This window comes from Pholis gunnellus, assembly GCF_910591455.1.
Source record: "Pholis gunnellus genome assembly, chromosome: 5".
Classification (NCBI taxonomy): Eukaryota; Metazoa; Chordata; class Actinopteri; order Perciformes; family Pholidae; genus Pholis; species Pholis gunnellus.
In genome coordinates, this window is record NC_136531.1 from 2,665,409 (window position 1) to 2,684,500 (window position 19,092).

The window sequence follows — 19,092 nt, forward strand, 5'->3', positions numbered from 1 at the left end:
TTATCAATATGTTTAAGTCAAGGTGGGTTATTTTTGGCTAAGGTAAGCTTTCAGGTCATGGGTTAGCACAGTTTAATGCATCAATAAATATGTCAGTCTATATTCAAATTTACTTAATCGTCCAATACCGATACAAATAGATTTACCAAATAGCAGAACTACTCAGTAGAAACAGTGGAAGTGTTGATCGCCCTTTTGGAATTAATAGCCAATTGTAGCCAACTATATCATTCGTTACCATATACTGTATATAACAGTGTTGGGCCGTCAGGGCCAGCAAGGCCTTCTCTGCTGGCCTAGACAGAATCACAAAGTTATAGCTATTTTATAATTTTATAATTGTTCATAAATACACGACATGTATTGTAATTTTTTTTCCCATTATCTTATTTTCTCATTGCACAGCTACTGTCTTCCTCAGTTGCTCTGCTTCCAGTGCAGCTTGTTTTAAGTAGAGCTTTTATCCAATCAGAGTTCACCTCTGTGTCTCTAGGTAAGAAGAGAGGCCCGAGGCCTGCAGACTCACCAGTGCATCCATGTGCAGGTTAAGTGAATGGGGACGATATTGTTGATTGTCATAGTCTTCAACCAATCAGATCTTTAGTTTGACATGTTGGGCATATTCTTTGACGTGTCAGAGCTGCCAGCTGGCCTACAAGTACGTGATTGGTCAGTGGGCTATCGTGACATGTTGGACGGTGACAATCCCAACATCTGCTGCCTCTGTGGAGCGGACATTTTCAGCCCTCAAACGCATTAAAACCTATTCAGGAAATACAACTGGGGAGGCTCGACTGTCTTCACTTGAATCAAGAAGGACTTCTTGCTGGAACTAAAACGCACGGATGTACTGAACAACCGTGAGATTAAACTCTTTATTAACAAAGAAAGGAGGACTTTGTCTTTAAATAGTGAACAGCAGCTCTGGTAAGTTAAATGCATTTGTTTTTACATCTGCAGTAGCTTTAAGATGCTCGTTTATATATTATTATTTGTACAACTTCTTTTTATGAAGATGGATTTTTGTTTGGTTTTAAATGTGATAGGAACTATAGTTATGTCCAATGTTGCGCTGGGGACATATTTATCCGGTGCCAGTGTTGCCAAAAAGTAGACATGTCAAAAAACGTATAAAAAACTTATATTGGTAATATTGTATTAGGAGTTTGCACTGTGGCCTCTCCGTCTATCTAATGGAGAATCGGGAGGTTTTTTGGTTACACAAATAATATATAATAATATAATAATAATATAACTGTCTCACTGTCTCAGACTCTTTCATCCTCAGAACAATTACTTACAGTTACACTTAATAACAAAACAACCGTTTCTGATTCTGATCTATAATTCAAAAAAATTCAAAATTCCAAGCGACCTTTATTTTGAAACCAGTTGCCGGAAGTGTGCTGCGAGCAAAATCTCTCAACGTTGAACAGTTTCGTTTACGGGATTATTCGTGAACTCAAATGCCCCCTCAATCCTCCGCTGAGAGCTGCGACTGTTTTTACAGCTGACACACTTCCCGTTTCGAGCAGGTCAGTCACTCTCAACTGCTTTTCTGTGCCTTTAACGGTCCGAAACATGTAGCTAACAACAACAACAATAACAACAACAACAACAAAGAGCACCTAACACCTCGTGCACGCCCTCCATCTCTCTCTCTCTCTCTCTTTACGTTTACGTCTTCTTCTCTTGTCCCCTAAAAAAAGTGTTGTGACCCGCGGGGTTTGTTTGTGAAGCACTACGGACGATACCATGTTAAAAACACCGAGGGGGCGGGGGGGGGGTCAACTGTATATGTACAGAGTTTAAAACTTTAATAATAAAGGATTTAGCTTCCAAAACAGTGAGCTTCTGCTCCAATGGAGGGAGAGGGAGGGAGGGAGGGAGAGAAAGAGAGAGAGAGCGAGAGGGGGGGTGATTTACAACCATCTTTTCTGTCCCGTTTATCCGCCATGTAGGACGGACTGAACTAACTTCCTGCATTCACGCGGCTGTGGAGGTGAAACCGGGATATTTTGTGGCTGAGCGGCCGCTGCTGCTCCACGCGGGGCTCTCCGTCTCGTGCCTGCTGTGGATGGTGCGCGTGATAATAATATCATCCGGAGGAGGCCGAGAGGCCGACATTTTTATTTATTTTTTACTACCCCGGTCCGGAGAGGAGCCTTAACTCCAAAAAAGAGAGGACATCCGAGGACACGAGATAAAAGGTAAATAAATAAATAAATAAATAATATATTTGTTTAAAAAGCCCCGTCTCGCTGGCGTTCTGCGCGTGTATACGACACACAAATACAAATGCGCGTTTATTACAAGTTTACCGACCCGTGAAGTTAATTGTCGTGTTATCACCGTAAGAAGGAGAACATATGTGTAGCCTTTTAACGAGCTTCTATGATAAAAAATGGCTTCTTTCACATGGATTTAGATACAGTAGGCAGCGTGCACGGGCACACTTGATATTTGGGAAGTGTTTTTAATTCTTTATATCTGAAGCTTAATCACAGGAAACATTATATTCAACAACATATGCATCACGTGTATGTTTTAATACGGGTGCCTGCTTACATTTATGTGATATACACATTTGTTTTTTGGCATATATTTCCCATATTATTTCGCATATCTAGTGTATTCAAATCGCTCACAATGTGTGTGTGTGTGTGTGTGTGTGTGTCTGTTTTCTCCTCTCGCAAACTTTTGCAGTTTTTACTTCTTATTATTTATGATAATAACCCCGAAACGTTACATCGATAATAACTTGTAACCTACACCTGTGACGTTACCACCAGCAGCCAAAACTTGTCCTGTGATGTGTTTCCCTCGTGTCAACTTTAATATTTAACAAAACAAAAAACAAGTAAAACAAAGACTTTATACACCTGCTGGAGCCGTCGAACGGTGAAGCCGAGAGCCACGTGCGCAGACATCGTCCGTTATTAACAATTAATATTGGACATCCGGTGGCACTGCCAGCTGCGCCCCATTTTTTTTTTTTATTTTATTGTTGTCTTGCGCTGAAAGGATCCCTGTTGTCTCGGCTCTGGATACTCCGCGACGCGTGGCGTGTGGTGGGTATGGGGATTATGCTTTATTTCAAAATAAAACAAAATGCATGGATTGTGATTTTGCAGAGCCAGAAGAGAGGAGAAGGTGCCACCGTGGATGTGGCACCGTCTCCTCTCTTCTGGCTCTCTGTGTGCTGCTGTTGTTCCGTCCAGCTGTGTGCGGACACACGCAGCACCGTCACGGAGCTCCAAGGACACGGCGAGGCGAGGAGAGACCGTCCAGGTCGCGGTGGTGATGGTGGTTGTTCTCTATTTCGTCTCCGCTGTGGTTGAAGTTTATTGTCTTTAATTAGGGGAGAGATTTCACAAAGCGAGACGGAGCTTTGTCCGCCACGCAGAATTTTTTTTTTGGGAGCTTTAATTTGGCAAATTGGCCTCCCAGACAGACCGCCTCTCGCTCTATCTCTCCCCCCACCCCCCTCCCCGTCTCATCCTCGCCGTTTTTCGGGCACACTGTCCGCCATCGCAGCCTCTCTGCGGACTCCTTCCTCCGGTTCACTCTCTCGTCTCTCCGTGCGTAAAACCTCCATCCATCCATAACGCTCGTGTCTTCTATCACACCGGACGGCTTGTTGTTGTTGTTGTTGTTGTTGTTTCTTGCCTCCAGCTGTTTTAAGGTTCATTGTCTGGTCAGACATGCTCGCGCTCTATATTTCGCCTCATGGTCCACAGTCAGCATGACTTGCATCCGCCCTCATTTGCCACAGGAATCAGCTTCTAGAGTACCTTTATTTTGAAAGTTACTTTATAAACACAAGTTTTCACTCTGTGCTGATACTATAGAAGTACTAAAAAACTACAAACACATCAGAGTATGAATGATAAAGTATAACAACAGACTAATGGTGACATCATATCACAAATAATACCCTTTCTTTTACCACAAACACGTCGTATTACCTGTTAGCGATTAGTTGATTAATCAATTATGCGATTGACAGAAAACTAATCTGTGACTCATTTTTGATAGTTGATTCTTTCTGAATGCCAAAGAGCTCCTCCGCTGTGAGGATCTGCTGCTTTTCTTTGTCTTACGTGACACTAAACTCAATATTATTTGGAATTTTTGTGTGTTGGATTGACAAAACAAGCAATTTCGTCATTTTTGCAGTTTACAGAACAGAAAGTGAATAGATTGAGAAGTCAGATTCACTTGTGATACAATCCTGTTTAGCTGCTGCTGCTGCTGTGGTATTACTTCATGACACATTCATTTCTAATGCCCTGCCCTGCGTTACATAACCAGCTGTTACAAGCACATGGGGGTCATTGTTATTTAGCATTTGTTGTGCACACACAGCGTAGATGGTAATGGCCCGTTGTGCATCGCTAACACACCACTACTGGGATCAGTTTTAAGTACATTTAAGTATATCTATGGTTGGACATGGAGTTATTGTGAGGTCGAGAAGGCATTCAAATGTGGAATCGGTGCGTAGAAGTGAAGGTAAATTCAGCTGTGTAATGTAAACACACACACCCACACACACAACTTGTTTTGTCAGTACGTGTTCGCCGTAGTTGTTACATAAGCACACGGTGGTGTCGGCATCCACGCTGCCTGCAGAGTCTTGTTTACAGAGAGCTAAATGGATCGTTGTGTGAACGTAAAGCCAACGCTTATATTGGTGCTTATTGGCCCGCGGTGGGTTTCTGGAGATGAAGCAATTTCCTTTTTTGTTTTCCCCCGTCGCCTTACGCTGAACTCTGCCTGTGTGTTTGTGTGTGTGTGGGTGTGTGTGTGTGTGTTTATGAGCATGGAGACCTTTGGACCGAGTATATGTTGAACCGACACACAATTGCAGGATTGTTATTGCCCGAAAGGCTCCTATATGAGCCGGAGTATATGAACAAATATAAATAAGAATCTGTCTGTGTGTGTGTGTGTGTGTGTGTGTGTGTGTGTGTGTGTGTGTGTGTGTGTGTGTGTGTGTGTGTGTGTGTGTGTGTGTGTGTGTGTGTGTGTGTGTGTGTGTGTGTGTTTGTTTGTGCATCGGTTTTGAGTCAGATAACGTCAGATTAGAGGAAATGGTGTCGGATACGTGACCCGAGAAGAATGTTCGGTTCCTGTTTGAAGTAAAAGGACACAAACAAACGAGGCTCCTTCTCTGACAGGACGGTGTCTGATAAGATAAGAAGAAGAGTCTTTATTGATCCCCGGAGGAGGGAAGAGATGAGTCCCGATGCACAGAGACAAGTTTAGAAAAAAATATATATATATATAAAATAAAGACACACATGCATACGGAGCTGCAAAGTCATGAAGCGGTATTTACGATAACCGTGATATTTAAAGAATTAAATATTGAAATCGTGTAAATAATCCAGCTCCTCTTAAATCACACTTTAGTAGCTACAGACTAGCTCTCCTTGTCCCTTTCTCTCCTACTTTGATTGTAATTAATTAAACGCACAAAAAAACCCAAATTAATTTTACTTACACATTTTCTATAGATATCGCGATAAAAAAAACTTTATTGTGAATTATTATGACGTAATCTACTGAGTTATGATACTTAGTGTTTGTCTGTGTTAATATGATTGTTGTTCATAATTAGATTGAAAACGATTAGCTGTGAATGAATCTGCTACTATTTCGACAATCGGACCAAATCGGTCGTCCAAATTCTCCGATTCCAGCGTCTTAAATGTTTTCTGGTTTCTTTCCTGAAACGTGACAGTAAACCGATTCACCTTTGAGTTGTTGGACAAAATAAGACATTTGAGGACTTCGTCTAAGGTTTACGAAAACACAGATTGACATTTCTTTGACCATTTTATAAACAAAACAACTAATCAAGAAAATAAATCGACAGATTAACCGACAACGAAAATGATTACGGGATTACTTCCCTGTACATAATGTAATAAAACAGTGCCACATATGAACATAATATAGTGGGATATAAAATATAATATGAGGGTAATATAGCATAACATAATCTATAGTAAGATGGTATATTACTCTTTATGACTACTTCACCGCAGTGTAAACTGTGTTTTATGTCTCAGAGCTTCCTCTCAACACTCGACCATAAAAGATGTAAATTCGTAGCTTGCTGGGATTATTCCATTGGTTCCAGCCGCTTGTTATCTTGTTATATTATCATTATGTACATATATATATATCCAAAGCGCTGTACGTGTCTGACAAGTGCGTGTGCACACAGCGTGTTGCTAGCTTGGCTCGCTCTGTGTGCCAAATACCATTTTTCCATGTGGCATGCCAAGGCAGTGTCTCAACCGCCCAGCCAATCCTCACTTCCTCATTCTTTGTGCGACCGAGGTCAAATCCGCAGAGAACGCATTGCGCGTCAGTGTGAGCCGCTTTTCTTCTGGCTTTTCTTTCTACAGGTGCTGAACAGTAGGTCTGCATTGTTAATGCTGAGTGTGTGTGTGTGTGTGTGTGTGTGTGTGTGTGTGTGTGTGTGTGTGTGTGTGTGTGTGTGTGTGTGTGTGTGTGTGTGTGTGTGTGTGTGAGAGTGTTTGTGTTAGTGTTAGTGTTGCTGGGTGTTTCATCATGTCCCCGCTCTGAAAGGAGCTCGGTGTGATCGGGAGTTTGCACTGTGGCCTCTCCGTCTCTCTAATGGAGAATCGAGAGAGTTTTTTTGGTTACACAAACATTACAACAAAAGGATCTCATTGCTGGAGTTTCACCGTATCGGGTGGAGTCGAAGAAGCAGCTCTTTGGAGGACAGAGCTAGCTGGGTTAAAGAGGACAAGACTGGCCACATTCTGTGTTTTTGTTTTTGTCAGGAAATGCCATGAAAACATGAGAAGTATTGTGTTTGTATAAAAGCCTGATAGTTTGTTTTTCCTCATGCAAAGTATCTTAAATAATATCTTTAAGTTATTCCGAATTTTTCCTTCTGTTACCTGCATACAGTGTTTTTCAAAATAAACTTCAGTCTCACAAGAAACTACTTCGTTGAGGAAAAGATCACGATTTTAGGTTGAAATAACTCTGAAAGTGGAAAGTTATGTGACAAATAAATCAACGTTGACTTCTCGTTTCACAGCCGTCTCCTGGGTAAAAAGACCCATTGACCTCCACTTCCACACTTCATGTGTGGGTTTTTATGTGGTCTTCATACTTCCTGTTTTTACGATCACATGGATGACGTACAAATCCGATTCGTTGTGATATCTACAACTTACAGTGCATTCGTTTGTTGTAGGTGTAGCTACGAGCGCTGTGTGAGAGCAGCCAGTCCTCCGTCACCACAGAGAGATCCAGGGATGTCGGGTTTTTATAGTCCAGCAGGAAGTTAGCATCGCACTGGTTCACTCGACAAAAAGCCTATCAGATTTTTCAATTGGATTTTGGATTGTTGCGTGAATACGTTAGGCCACAATGCAAACGTTAGGCTACAAAGCAAACGTTAGGCTACAAAGCTAGCGTTAGGCTACAAAGCTAATGTTAGGCCGCAACGCTAACGTTACGTTAGGCCGCAACGCAAATGTTAGGCCGCAACACAAACGTTAGGCCACAACGCAAACATTAGGCCACAACGCAAACATTAGGCCACAATGCAAACGTTAGGCCACAACGCAAACGTTAGCCCACAACGCAAACGTTAGGCCACAATGCAAACGTTAGGCCACAATGCAAACGTTAGGCCACAATGCAAACGTTTATCGTTAGGCCACAAAGCTAACGTTAGGATACAAAGCTAACGTTAGGCTACAAAGGAACTCCACCACGGTCACGTGAGGCGTATTTACTGACTTTATTTTATATCGTACAACAAAACATTAAAATCTCTTCAGCATGTTAACCACAGACCTTATTTCAAACATCTAACCAAAAACATATTCCGTCAACCCGTTGACTTCCAGACAGGAAGCGCAAAGAAATGCTGACTCATTTCTGGGTTTGTAGGACTCATTCCTGCAGCTCTCTGTAGAGCTCCATCATTGTCTAAAAACACATCAATGGGCCTCACTGTTGTTCCTTCATCACCATGAACACACACACACACTTTTGTTTATTCTAACTCAATCACACATACACACACTTTCGTTTATTCTGACTCAATCACACACACACACAGACACACACACACACACACACACACTTTCGTTTATTCTGACTCAATCACACACACACAGACACACACACACACACACACTTTCGTTTATTCTGATTCAATCACACACACACACACACACACTTTCGTTTATTCTAACTCAATCACACACACACACATCCGTCCTGCTGCCACAAATACTCACTTGAGCAGCAAATATGGTTTAATCCGCTGCAGAAAATAGTCCCCAACAAATGCACTATTTTCTTCCGTTTGAGTCACTTAAAAAACTACATTGCCCAGCTGCTTAAGAGTATTACTGAGCTTTTTTTTTAATGTTGTTATGACCTCTTTTGAGAGACGGACTAACACATTTGTCGACAAAAAAATACAACCGTGTAGCAGTGAACAGTAATGACTTCTCTTTTCTTTGGTCATGCACAACAATGGCAGTCATGAAACACGCTCATGCTGCTAAATTCAACTTGTCACTCGGCTAACCTTGCTAGCTTAGCATATTCCAGTTAGCTGGAGGAGTGGTGCTTTAGCCTTCTGAATATTAGCCTCATGCCTCTCCTGATTGGACATGAATGTGTTTTTATTGAGGTTTGATGTAACCAGTGAGATGATTTTGGGCCTCTTGAGAAATGTTTAGCTCAAAGTTATTCTTTGATGCATCTTGTGACAGCATCATCAGCACACAGTGCTGAAATAACGGTAATTATCCACATAATCATCTACAAATGTGACATGAATACTTTGCTGCTCTACACAGTGAAATACAACCTTTACGTAGCACTTAAAAGCTTCTGCGCTTGCTATTTTAAATGCTCATTGTTGATGTGTCCTACATTTTTGGCAGCAGCAGCAGCAGCACGTTTGTTTTTTTTTTATTCATGTTGCATAAAAAGATGTATTAATAGAAGAAAAAAATAAATAAGCAACAATAATGGCTGAGCGGACACAAAAGAGCTCCGTTATCTTTTATGTTTTTACTTAAAATCGTCACAGTAAAGTTCTGTCTAATAAAGTGTGTTATATTAAGGAAGGAGGAGAAATAAAAAGATAAATGATCCAATAAACTGAATTGGCGATGACGACGTGTCTCAAACTCGAGACACACGACATCCTCACACATCTCTGTGCTTTAACTCTGTGTTTTATTGCTATATAAGTTGCATCGTGGCCTCGGTTGTTAATGTTTTCACATTAATATCAAATAGATATTAGAGATGGAATTATGGCTCGTTTGACTTCCTAACATCAGCTCTAAGCAGTAAATATAATACATGATTAAAACCGTCTTAATCCTTTGAATTGTGTGTTTTTTTTAATGCAAATAACCACCATAGATGACAGTAACAAAGTGAAAGGATAACATTTAGAGTCTTTGACATCTCTGTTGATTTTATATGTTTATTATTAGTCCTATATTTTCCGTTTTGTTCAAGTAACAAAGCTCCTGGAGCCGATGTCTGACTCCTTCCCTCCTCTACTTACTCCCTCTAGGCTGCGACATGTGAACGGAGCTCCACCCCCTTTTGACCCTCTCAACTCTCGACCTTCGGTAAAATACATCATCTCCTCCTCTTCCTCCTCTTCCTCTCCCTTCTCCTGCTCGATTTCTCTCAGATCTGAACGCCGTTTTGTGTGTTTTTTTTGTTTTCATGCAGCAGAACTCACTTGAGCCGACGCCGTGACCGAAGACCTGACACCCTCCTGCCTCGGGCATGCCTCAGGTAAAGCAGGAACCTCCGCATGTTGCTCCTCACGCTTACTCCTCTTTTTCCTGTTCTCACTCTTCTGCGTTTTTTTTCCTCTCACAGCCGGGTATGAATGGGATGGAGCCTGCGTTTGGCGAGGCCTACGGAGGACACAGGGGTCTGCTGAGCCCCTATCCTCTGGCCATGTCGCCACAAGGGGGCAGGACTGAGTACGACCAGGTGAGAGACGGCAAAACTTCGTGAGTCACGTGACTCGCGGTGAAGCTTTGGTTTATACTCGAGCGTGAACGGCGTTGATACTCTTATGAGCTGCGTTATTCTCCGAAACACCGGAGGGCGTACAAACTAAATGAACTGTGAGGAATCAAAAACTCCTCTAGCTATTTATTACCTTTAATTATTATTAAAACATTTAAAATTTTAAATTTTTAATTTTAAATTTTAAAAAAGTTTATTTATCATGAAGGCGTTAAGCCGTCACATGATGAGCGATGTCATATTTAAGGATTTCTCTGTTCCCTTTTTTTAGAGCGTGCTCCTCATGTTGGGCTCCCCGGCATCGCCTAGGAAACGGCCTTTTGAGTTGCTAAGCGACCTGGTGGACGACGGCGGCCTCGGCGAGGAGCTGCACCCGGAGCGCTGGGACGTGTCGGCGCTGGACGAGATGGCCCGATACACCAAGCTGGGCCACCTCGGGGTGGGCGGGGAGCTGCTGGCCGGCTCGGAGGAGGCCGTCCTGATGGGCCGCTGGGGGAGGAGCCGGGAGGAGGAAGAGGAGGAGGAAGAGGAGGAGGAGGAGGAGGAGAGACACCCGGCACCTGTGGCAACGACAACGGAGAGGGCGCTCTGTGCGGCGGGACGAGGACAGGATGGGGGGGCGCCGAGGGAGCGCACAGTGGAGGTGTATCAAGTAGCCCAGGAGGAGGAGGAGGAGGAGGCAGCGGCGGCGGCGGGTTTGGCGTTGGAGCACTGCAGCGAGGAGCACAACTACTCCCTGAGCCAGGAGGAGGAGGTGGGACCCGCTCACAACACCCAGACGGAGGGGGTGCGGGTCGGGGAGGAGGCGCAGCAGGAGGAGAGCCAGGCCAAGACTGAGCTAGATGCCGAGGACGAGGAGGAGGAGGAAGAGGAGGAGGAGGAGGAGCAGAAAGATGTGGAGGAGGAAGAGGAAGAAGAAGAGGAAGAGGACGACGACGACGAAGGAGAGGAGGGAGCGGAGGAGACGGCGGCGGAGGCCGAACTCTCCAGCTCCTCAGAAACTGAATGTGGTGAGTTCCTGCTTTTCTGTTTTGTCTGTGTGGTCGAGGACATCTCAGTCTGATCCGGGTCCAGGCGAGACCTCAGACCTCAGACCGCCTGGTGCGACTCGGGGTTGGCTGAGCAGCGGCGCATTAAATACCCAAAGCTGCGGGTGTACTTCCCGGACAACGCACCGCTTCAGTGGCTGCAGTTTGTTAGTTGTGAAGCTTTTTTGAGGGAGTTGGAGTCTCCTCGTGTGTTCATTCAGAGACCATCTGGGTTAAAAAATGTTGAAACGGTATGAACGTTGGTTCAGATTGTTGAAGAACCGTTTACAGGACAACTGGAGTTTGAAGCAGCTTCAAAAAAGCAAATACGCAGCTACATTCAGCTGGTGCCTCAGTATTTCCTAACACCTCACTCGTCTCTCTTTCACAAGTACCGTGAGCTCACAGCAGAGCTGAACCCGCCGATCACTTCAACCTGCAGCTATTTTCATGTTTGATCAATCGTTTGATTGAGACAGTTCACTGTATCTTGTGTCACGTGGGATTAACGGCCAAAGGTTTTCGGTGTTTCACTGCGTGATATTCTGTGAATTACCGAGAGTTCATGTGAAGAACATTCGGCCTCGGTGTGTAAAGGCCTTAAAGCTTAAAGGTGTTTCAGAAAGAGCTGTTTGCGGCTGTCTGGGTAGAGAGTTGATCGTTAATGCTTAAAAAAAGATTAAATTAAACCTTTTTATAAGCCTTCCTGTGCTGAAGGTCACATGATTTATCATTATACTGAACAAAAACAACAATTACGACAGATTCTTTGTAAATGTTGGACCCAGTTTTCTTAAAAATCAGGAGAAAATTTAACCTTTTTCTCTCCGGCAACTACCGCCCTCGTGAACTGATTTTCATAATTTAGCTGACTAAATATCTAAATAAATACATCCTGTAAATCTGCTTTCATCCGTCCACACTACGTTCGTCACAAAACAGGCGTTGACCACGCCCACTTAGGAAACAGGAAGTGAATGTCAGTGGAAACCTTGTAATGCGCCATCTTTGTTAGAGAGCGTCAAACTGAGACGATAAACAAACATTCATTTGTTCTTTTGTTTATTCATTTGTCTGACGTGAAAAACAGTAAAGGTACATATAATGCACACGACATTGAATAACATGATTTGCACACGTCAGACTGAGCCACATTAGCCTAAATGTTATCGACCTTTCTGACGATTTTTTGCACGTGATTAGTTACGATAACTGCTTTTGTCGGACGATAAATTATCCCAAATATAATTACCATTTTATGGCCGCTGATATAATGATAATAACAATAGCATAGTAAGGCAAGGTCACCCTTTAAAAGAGCATTGCATTTTTTATTATAATGCACAGTTTGAAGACAAATTGTATTGAGTTGCATTATGGGAAATATAGGATCTCGAATCCACTCGAGGAAGAAAATTTCATTCCGTTTTGCATCCTCCAACTTTATAAATGTATAATAATTCATCTCTGGAGTGTCCCTTCAATTGAATTATTCTTTAAGACATTATTCTCATCAACATACGGACGACAAACAAGCACCTTCTTGGTAGAAGTATTTACTTTTAGGCCTTTGAAGCAGCGCTGCTCCACATCAATGACCAGAATCTTGTTGAACACAAGAAGCTAAAAAAGGTGTTGAATGTCAGCGGTGACTTCACGTCCAGACCGCAAACACAAACGTGTATCTTTGATAACGCGTTGAAGCGACTTCACTTCAGATTACCATCTCTTCCCCCGGCCCTCTTCTTCTTCTCTTCTCCGTCTCTGATCGTCCCCGACCGTCGGATAAACAAATTCGAGGTAATGGAGAGGTCGCTTGGCTCGCTCTCAAAGAGCTACCAGGGTCACATTTCCACGGTCGCAAGACGCCATAGTTGCTCTCTATTGTTGTTGCAGTGTGCGAGGAGCCTTGTGTGTGTGTGTGTGTGTGTGTGTGTGTGTGTGTTTTATGTTTAATCATATATAAAACGAAGGTCAGTGGAGGGAAAGACTGAGTTGAGGGGAGAGCGCAGACAATGGCGCTGTATGCAGACAGGACCAGACGACATGATGTTACATAAGCCATCTTGTGTGTGTGTGTGTGTGTGTGTGTGTGTGTGTGTGTGTGTGTAACAGATAGCCCTGGCTAATGGCGAGGATCAGACTTCACGTTTTATTAACTTTCAGTCAGATTAAATCCCGCTAGGAATGAATATTTTCATTATTTTTCAGCGTGTTTTTATATGAATGTATTTTCTAGCTGAGCTCCGGTGGATCTTGAGAGAAGCGTCTCTCTCTCTTCGGCTGTTTTGGGAGCTTGGCGTGTTGTATTATTTATGATAGCGTTATGCACGGCTCTGCAGGCCTGAGGCTAATCTGCTGTGACGTTTGTAGCACATATGCACGTAGCGGCGGTGGCTTTGTCATCGGGACATACAGCGTGTGTTTGAGGATTAGGGTTCACAGCGTGATTTCATACCAGGTAAACATTAATACCCGTCAGTCATGTTAACTGGCAGGGTATTTCTCTTCTATTAATTAAATATCTTATACATGGCTGCCATCGTTGTCCGTGCTCTGTTTTCTTCATGATAAATCAATAACACACAGATTCTGTGTTTGAATCGTTGCTTCTCTGTGATCAGGTGACCAGATTACGCTCAAAAAATGTATATTTCTTTGACCTTAAAATGGAGATTGATTGATTATTTCATGTTCCTTAAAATGTATGCAAAGAATACATTTTGACTATGCAGGCCAAAAATAAATGTGTATTAAAAACCCACATTTGTTGTTTGCTGGAATCACAACAACTGCAGCAAATGGCACTAAAAAAGTTGCACCAGAGAGATTCTTTGTGGTGCAACTGAGAGGAGATGTTATGAAATGTTTTTTTATTAGAATTATTATAATTACAGCTCAATCCGAGGTTAAAGATGGTTCAGAAGTTCAGTCACATGTATACACGGTTCAGTGGGATTCAGTGCCGTGTGTTTCACAGTGGAACGATTGTATCGAGGTTTAAAACATGAATAAATGAATAAACCTTCACAATAAGTTGATTGTGGTGAATATTGTGAAACTCATCCCAAATGACTTGGAAAACTCGTTTGCTGTCACGGTAGAGAAGTGAAACATGGATCCTGAAAGAATGAATACAGGATTTATGTAAGAAAGAACACAATGTTATATATAAATATACATTTATTTACCTAATGCAAGATTGTTTTTCACTAAAAAAGGATGTTTTACGAGACTTTCAAGGTTATTTATTGTCATTGTACAACGGGGTTGTGCAACTAAAATGCAGTTTGTCCGATTTTGCAACATAAAACAAAACTACATAATACGTGGAGGGTGGAGGGTGAATTTAGGAGTCACAGCCTGAGGAAAGAAGCTGCTCTGAGATCTGGTGGAACGGCAGCTGATACTTTATCTCTTGCCAGATCCAGGCTGGATGGCTATTGTCTATTAATAATCTTTGGTGCGCGGGCACCTCTTGTCACCAATATCACCGATGCTGGGTAGATGGGTACCGAAGATGCGGTGGGCGGTTTCATTCATCCATTTGTATTCGGGCCGATGATCTGCATGTCTAAAAAACAATGTGTGTCCTATCTGGAATGTAAAGAATTCAAGAGTTTTAAGCACATATTAATGATTTTCGGGGTGATATTGTGAATCGCAATTATTTTGGCCAGGTTAAATGTGATAATGGTGATGTGTCTCTGGTGGGCCAACACCGAAGGGAAATACCCGAAACCACTATTTAATAGGCTGCCGTGAAACTTGGTTTCAGACGTTCGTGGATCCCAGAGGGTGAAATTCTCATCATTTCGTAGATACAATAACTCTGCTGGGCTCTTAAGCTAATGTGTCCCAATACCTTTCTTCTCACCCCTCTGGCCCCTCATGGCCAAAACGAGTGAGGACCGCTGAGCAAGTCCCTGAACATGTGACTAGTTAACTTGGCTCCACGCTTAAATTGAACTTTACATTTTTGACCCACTTGTGATGACCAAAGAAGTTATTTTTGTGTCCATTGAGGGACGTAGGACGGCTAAGTCGGCTCCCCTGAAATGTGTTGCTTGAAGATTTGTGACACAGCAGCGAAGCCTTTTGCCGCATTTGTATAATTCTTGTCGTATCCCTTCAGAGGTGGAAGCCGAGCCGGCGAGCCAGCCAGGCGAGCGTCCGTCGAAGCGTCGCTGTTTCTGGGAGTACCGGCGAGCCCGGGAGTTGGCCACGAAGAAGAAACTGGGCGGAGACGTCCACTGGTCTCTGTCCTGGAGCTCCAGCACTCTACCCAGCACGCTGTACCGCCGAGAGGGTGAGAACACCTTAACACTGACCGGTTCACTACCATGTTACCACAACGACGAGACCATTAATAGTTCAATCAAACAGGAAAAGATAATTGACGGATTAATTGTTAGTCGCAGCACCGATCACATGGAGGTGGAGCGGGAAATAAAAGTGTAAAGATCCACTGAATGAGGAGAAATTAAAAACCGATATTCACACTGCAGCTGAAAGTGTCCCATTTCTTCTCTCTCATGTGAGATAAATCGGATCTGGACCCTCAGGCATGTGCCCTACATACAACTTTCATGTCAAAATCTGAATTTTTCAACGCTTCCCTGCTAAGTGAACTGTGCAGCAGCTTGGCAGCCTTTGTTCTTCAGAAGAATCCACTATCTACTGCCTCACAGATAACATTTAGGATTTTCCTATATTATATATTTATATATTTAACTGCTACTTCTAAAAACTAGGATGCCATTTGTTTAGCTGGACAATTACATCAAATTGAAGACAATTCGGATATCTTATCCCCATAGACTATATGTAAGTACATGTGTAAGAATATAGAAGTGAAGTCACCGTGACGTCACCCTTTAGTTTACGGACTACGGTTTTGAAGCCTTTAATTTGGCATTTTGGCCGTCGCCATCTTGTTTTTTTTGCAACCAGAAGTGACACCAGAGGGTGGAGCAAAGTACAGTCGAACGCTGTAAAAGACATTTTAAAAGGCGACCAAAATGTTACGCTTAACTTTCGGGAATTGAAAACACTGTGAAAGGGTTAAAGTTGTAAGATGAAAACACGGACAACTACGCGATAGCGACGCGTTAATCGCAGTAAGCCCCGCCCCTAAAGCATCCCCTGCTTTATGGTCTGTTTGACTCTAAATGGACCATCATTTACTAAATGAACATCATGCTGTATTGAAGAAGACTTGAAACTAGAGATTGAGACCATAAACTCATGTTTACAATGTTTACTGAGGTAATAAATCAAGAGAGAAGTAGAGTCATTTTCTCATAGACTTCTATACAACCAGAGGAGTCGCCCCCTGGTGGTCATTAGAGAGAATGAAGCATTTTCAGGTTGCCGCCTGCTTATCCCGTTATAAGGATTTCTTGGTGACAGAGTATGATTTGGAATCTTGGGAAAGTTATGTGGACAACGTTTGGCTGCACAGCATACGTTTGGCACACTGGTGGGGTTTGTGGGTGTTGAGAAGATTGAGGTTTGAAAGACTTTTACAGATACGGGTATTGAATTAATTCTTTTGTTCTTTTTCCAGGCAAAAAAGGGCGCCGCAAAGCTCGCAAGACAGACGCCAGCGACCTGACACCGAACCCTCAGAAGCTCCACAACATCGGGGAGCAGCTGCAGAAGCTCAACGCCGCCATCGACGGCATGGGCCCGGTCAACGACATGCCCGCCGTGGCCCGAGCCCGGTCCCGTAAGGAGAAGAACAAGCTGGCCTCCAGGTACCAGACTTCCACTTACCGCCCTCCTTACATCCTCTGCACCAAGTCAGAGCCCGGGGAGACTTTCCGTATCGATTTATCTGGCATGAGTGGGCATTTTGGTTTGGTTTTTCAGCGATTGTACATCATTTGCAGAAAGAAATAGATGAGAATCCTGCACGCCTCTGTGGTTTTGTATCTGCAGTCTTTAACCTTCAAGATCAGTTTTCAAATATGAGGGGCAGTCAAGTAGTTGATCTTCTTATACGGCTTCTGGAGGACATGGAGAGAGAAGAATGTATTGAGAAATACATCTAATCTCAGTGGAATTTAAGGATTTGACTGAATGAAAGATCAGAAAATCTAAAGAAAATGGCCTTTTTTTAGTCGGGAGGCATCTGATTTCAACTCTTCCCGGTGAAACACAGGGTACCAGACTGGAGATGACCTTCTAAATCTCAGCCTTACTGCAAAAGACGTCCCCAGGGACGATGTACACAACACAAATTATTTGGGAAATGTGGGTCATGAGTGTATTTTTAAGTTGATTGGTTTACCTCGGACGTGAGCAGGATGGAATAAATGAAGGAAAGCAGAGGAAAACAACAGGAGGAGATGAGATGAAGGAGGCAGGATGAAAGGCTGAATAGGAGGAAATCAGGGCAGGATTAAGGAGGCAGACGAGGAGAGGAGGGTCACAGAAAGTTCATCTCTGGATGGTGGGAGGGAGGAGAATTTGGGGGGAAAGGACATTATTACCAGGCAGTTTAAAGAGGAGAGAGACTCTGGGGAATATCTTATTATCCCAAAACATATTCAACACGAGACACAAACGCATCATCGGATCGTTGATGGAAAAGAAGGAGAAGCATTGAGAGTAAAGTGTACGGGTTAAATTCAGAGTTCGCGGTGGATTCTTTTTTCCGATTGTCTCAATCTTGTCATAAACAAACCTGCGTCGGAGGAAAACAACGAGTTCTTAGCTTTGGTGCCTCCAGCGGACGCTTAGCGGTCGAGAGATCGCGTCCTGGCCACTGAAACAGGAAGTGAGTGAGGTAGTCAGCAGGCAGTCAATGGCAGTATAAAACAAGGTGATAAAAGGTGTTTTCGATAAAAGTGTGAAGTCACGCGCAACCACAAGAGGTCCTTGAGCATGCAGCCTTAAACATGATGCAGTTTGCTCAAGCAGAAAGCCAGATTAGCTGCGGAAAGACGCAGAGACGCACACTTAATCACTCACTCACCCGCATGGCGGAGATGATCACAACGTCTTTATTGAACGAAAACAAACCTCCGAAATGGCTAAATCTATGTATCGTCTTTGTCCAGAATGAACTGCATTAACTAGCTTTATTCTCCAAAGTCTTGCGGTATCCCTTTAAAGTTAAACTAAATTGTTTGTCGCTGAGCCGCCAGCTGAATCGTTTGCTCACTTGGTTCTGCAACACAGACTCAGTTTGTTACCTCTCATCATGTCTCATCTGACAAATAAGTAAAGTAAAGCTTGTTTTGGGAAACACCTCCAAGGTTTTCAAAAAGACGAACCACTGCCGCTTCCATTTTCCAAACCCTTCCAAGCACCGGAATCTTTTTTTAATCTTGTGAATTGTGTTTTTTTTCCTACCTTCCAGTCCGCCGCTGGTCTCGTTCTCGTTCAGCACGCCGATTTAAATAAATTTGCAGCTGTAGGTGAGCCATCGCGATGAACAGCATGTGTTCTTCGGGGCTATTTTTGGTTTCGCATTGAGAGTGGGGGGGGGGCTGTTTCGACTAAACTCTTGTGTTGAATGGTGTGTTTAGGGGCTTGTGGGAAGGTATGGAAACGCATTAACAAAACGTGGTACAAGTTGGAACATCCCAGCCGTGATTAGGAACAGCTTAATAGTCGTACGTTCGTCCACATCCTCTTTAGAAGGGACTGTGGTAAGAACATTTCAACATGCAGGGAAGTAGAGGGAGTACTTTGGCCCACAAGTGTTTTGTTTCCTTAAGTTTCATTCGGCTGATTCACGGCCGCAAGAAAAGAGAAATTCTCTGCATGCTGCGGAGAATAGTCCCCATGAGAGGCATCAATATTTAACACGCATCGATTGATTCAGTCTCTGCTGCCTTTTTCTTTTTTAAAACACCAAATACTCTCAAACCAAACCGGCCGTATCCCTTCAGAGTCAAGTGGTAGCGGAGGCGAGGAGATGAGGCGAGGGGGGGTTTTTTCCAGTCAATCTTGCCTCACAGTTCGAAAATAA

At 43.2% G+C, this 19,092-nt stretch overlaps 1 protein-coding gene across 3 annotated transcripts in view; it reads left to right on the top strand.

Annotated features, from left to right (window-relative positions):
- Positions 1-1,467: 1,467 nt before the first annotated feature.
- LOC306696189 (uncharacterized protein) overlaps positions 1,468-19,092 on the top strand; it is a 21,814-nt gene continuing 4,189 nt past the window's right edge. The window contains exons 1-8 of one of the 3 annotated variants that reach the window (XM_079159740.1): positions 1,468-1,535; positions 1,962-2,210; positions 9,608-9,665; positions 9,772-9,837; positions 9,925-10,041; positions 10,352-11,090; positions 15,244-15,417; positions 16,678-16,867. In XM_079159740.1, the coding sequence (XP_079015866.1) occupies positions 9,829-9,837; positions 9,925-10,041; positions 10,352-11,090; positions 15,244-15,417; positions 16,678-16,867 (1,229 nt within the window). In that variant the 5' untranslated portion in view covers positions 1,468-1,535; positions 1,962-2,210; positions 9,608-9,665; positions 9,772-9,828. Of the gene's footprint in view, positions 1,536-1,961; positions 2,211-6,349; positions 6,423-9,607; positions 9,666-9,771; positions 9,838-9,924; positions 10,042-10,351; positions 11,091-15,243; positions 15,418-16,677; positions 16,868-19,092 lie in introns of those variants that run through there. The other 2 variants (XM_079159741.1, XM_079159742.1) reach the window with 2 other exon arrangements.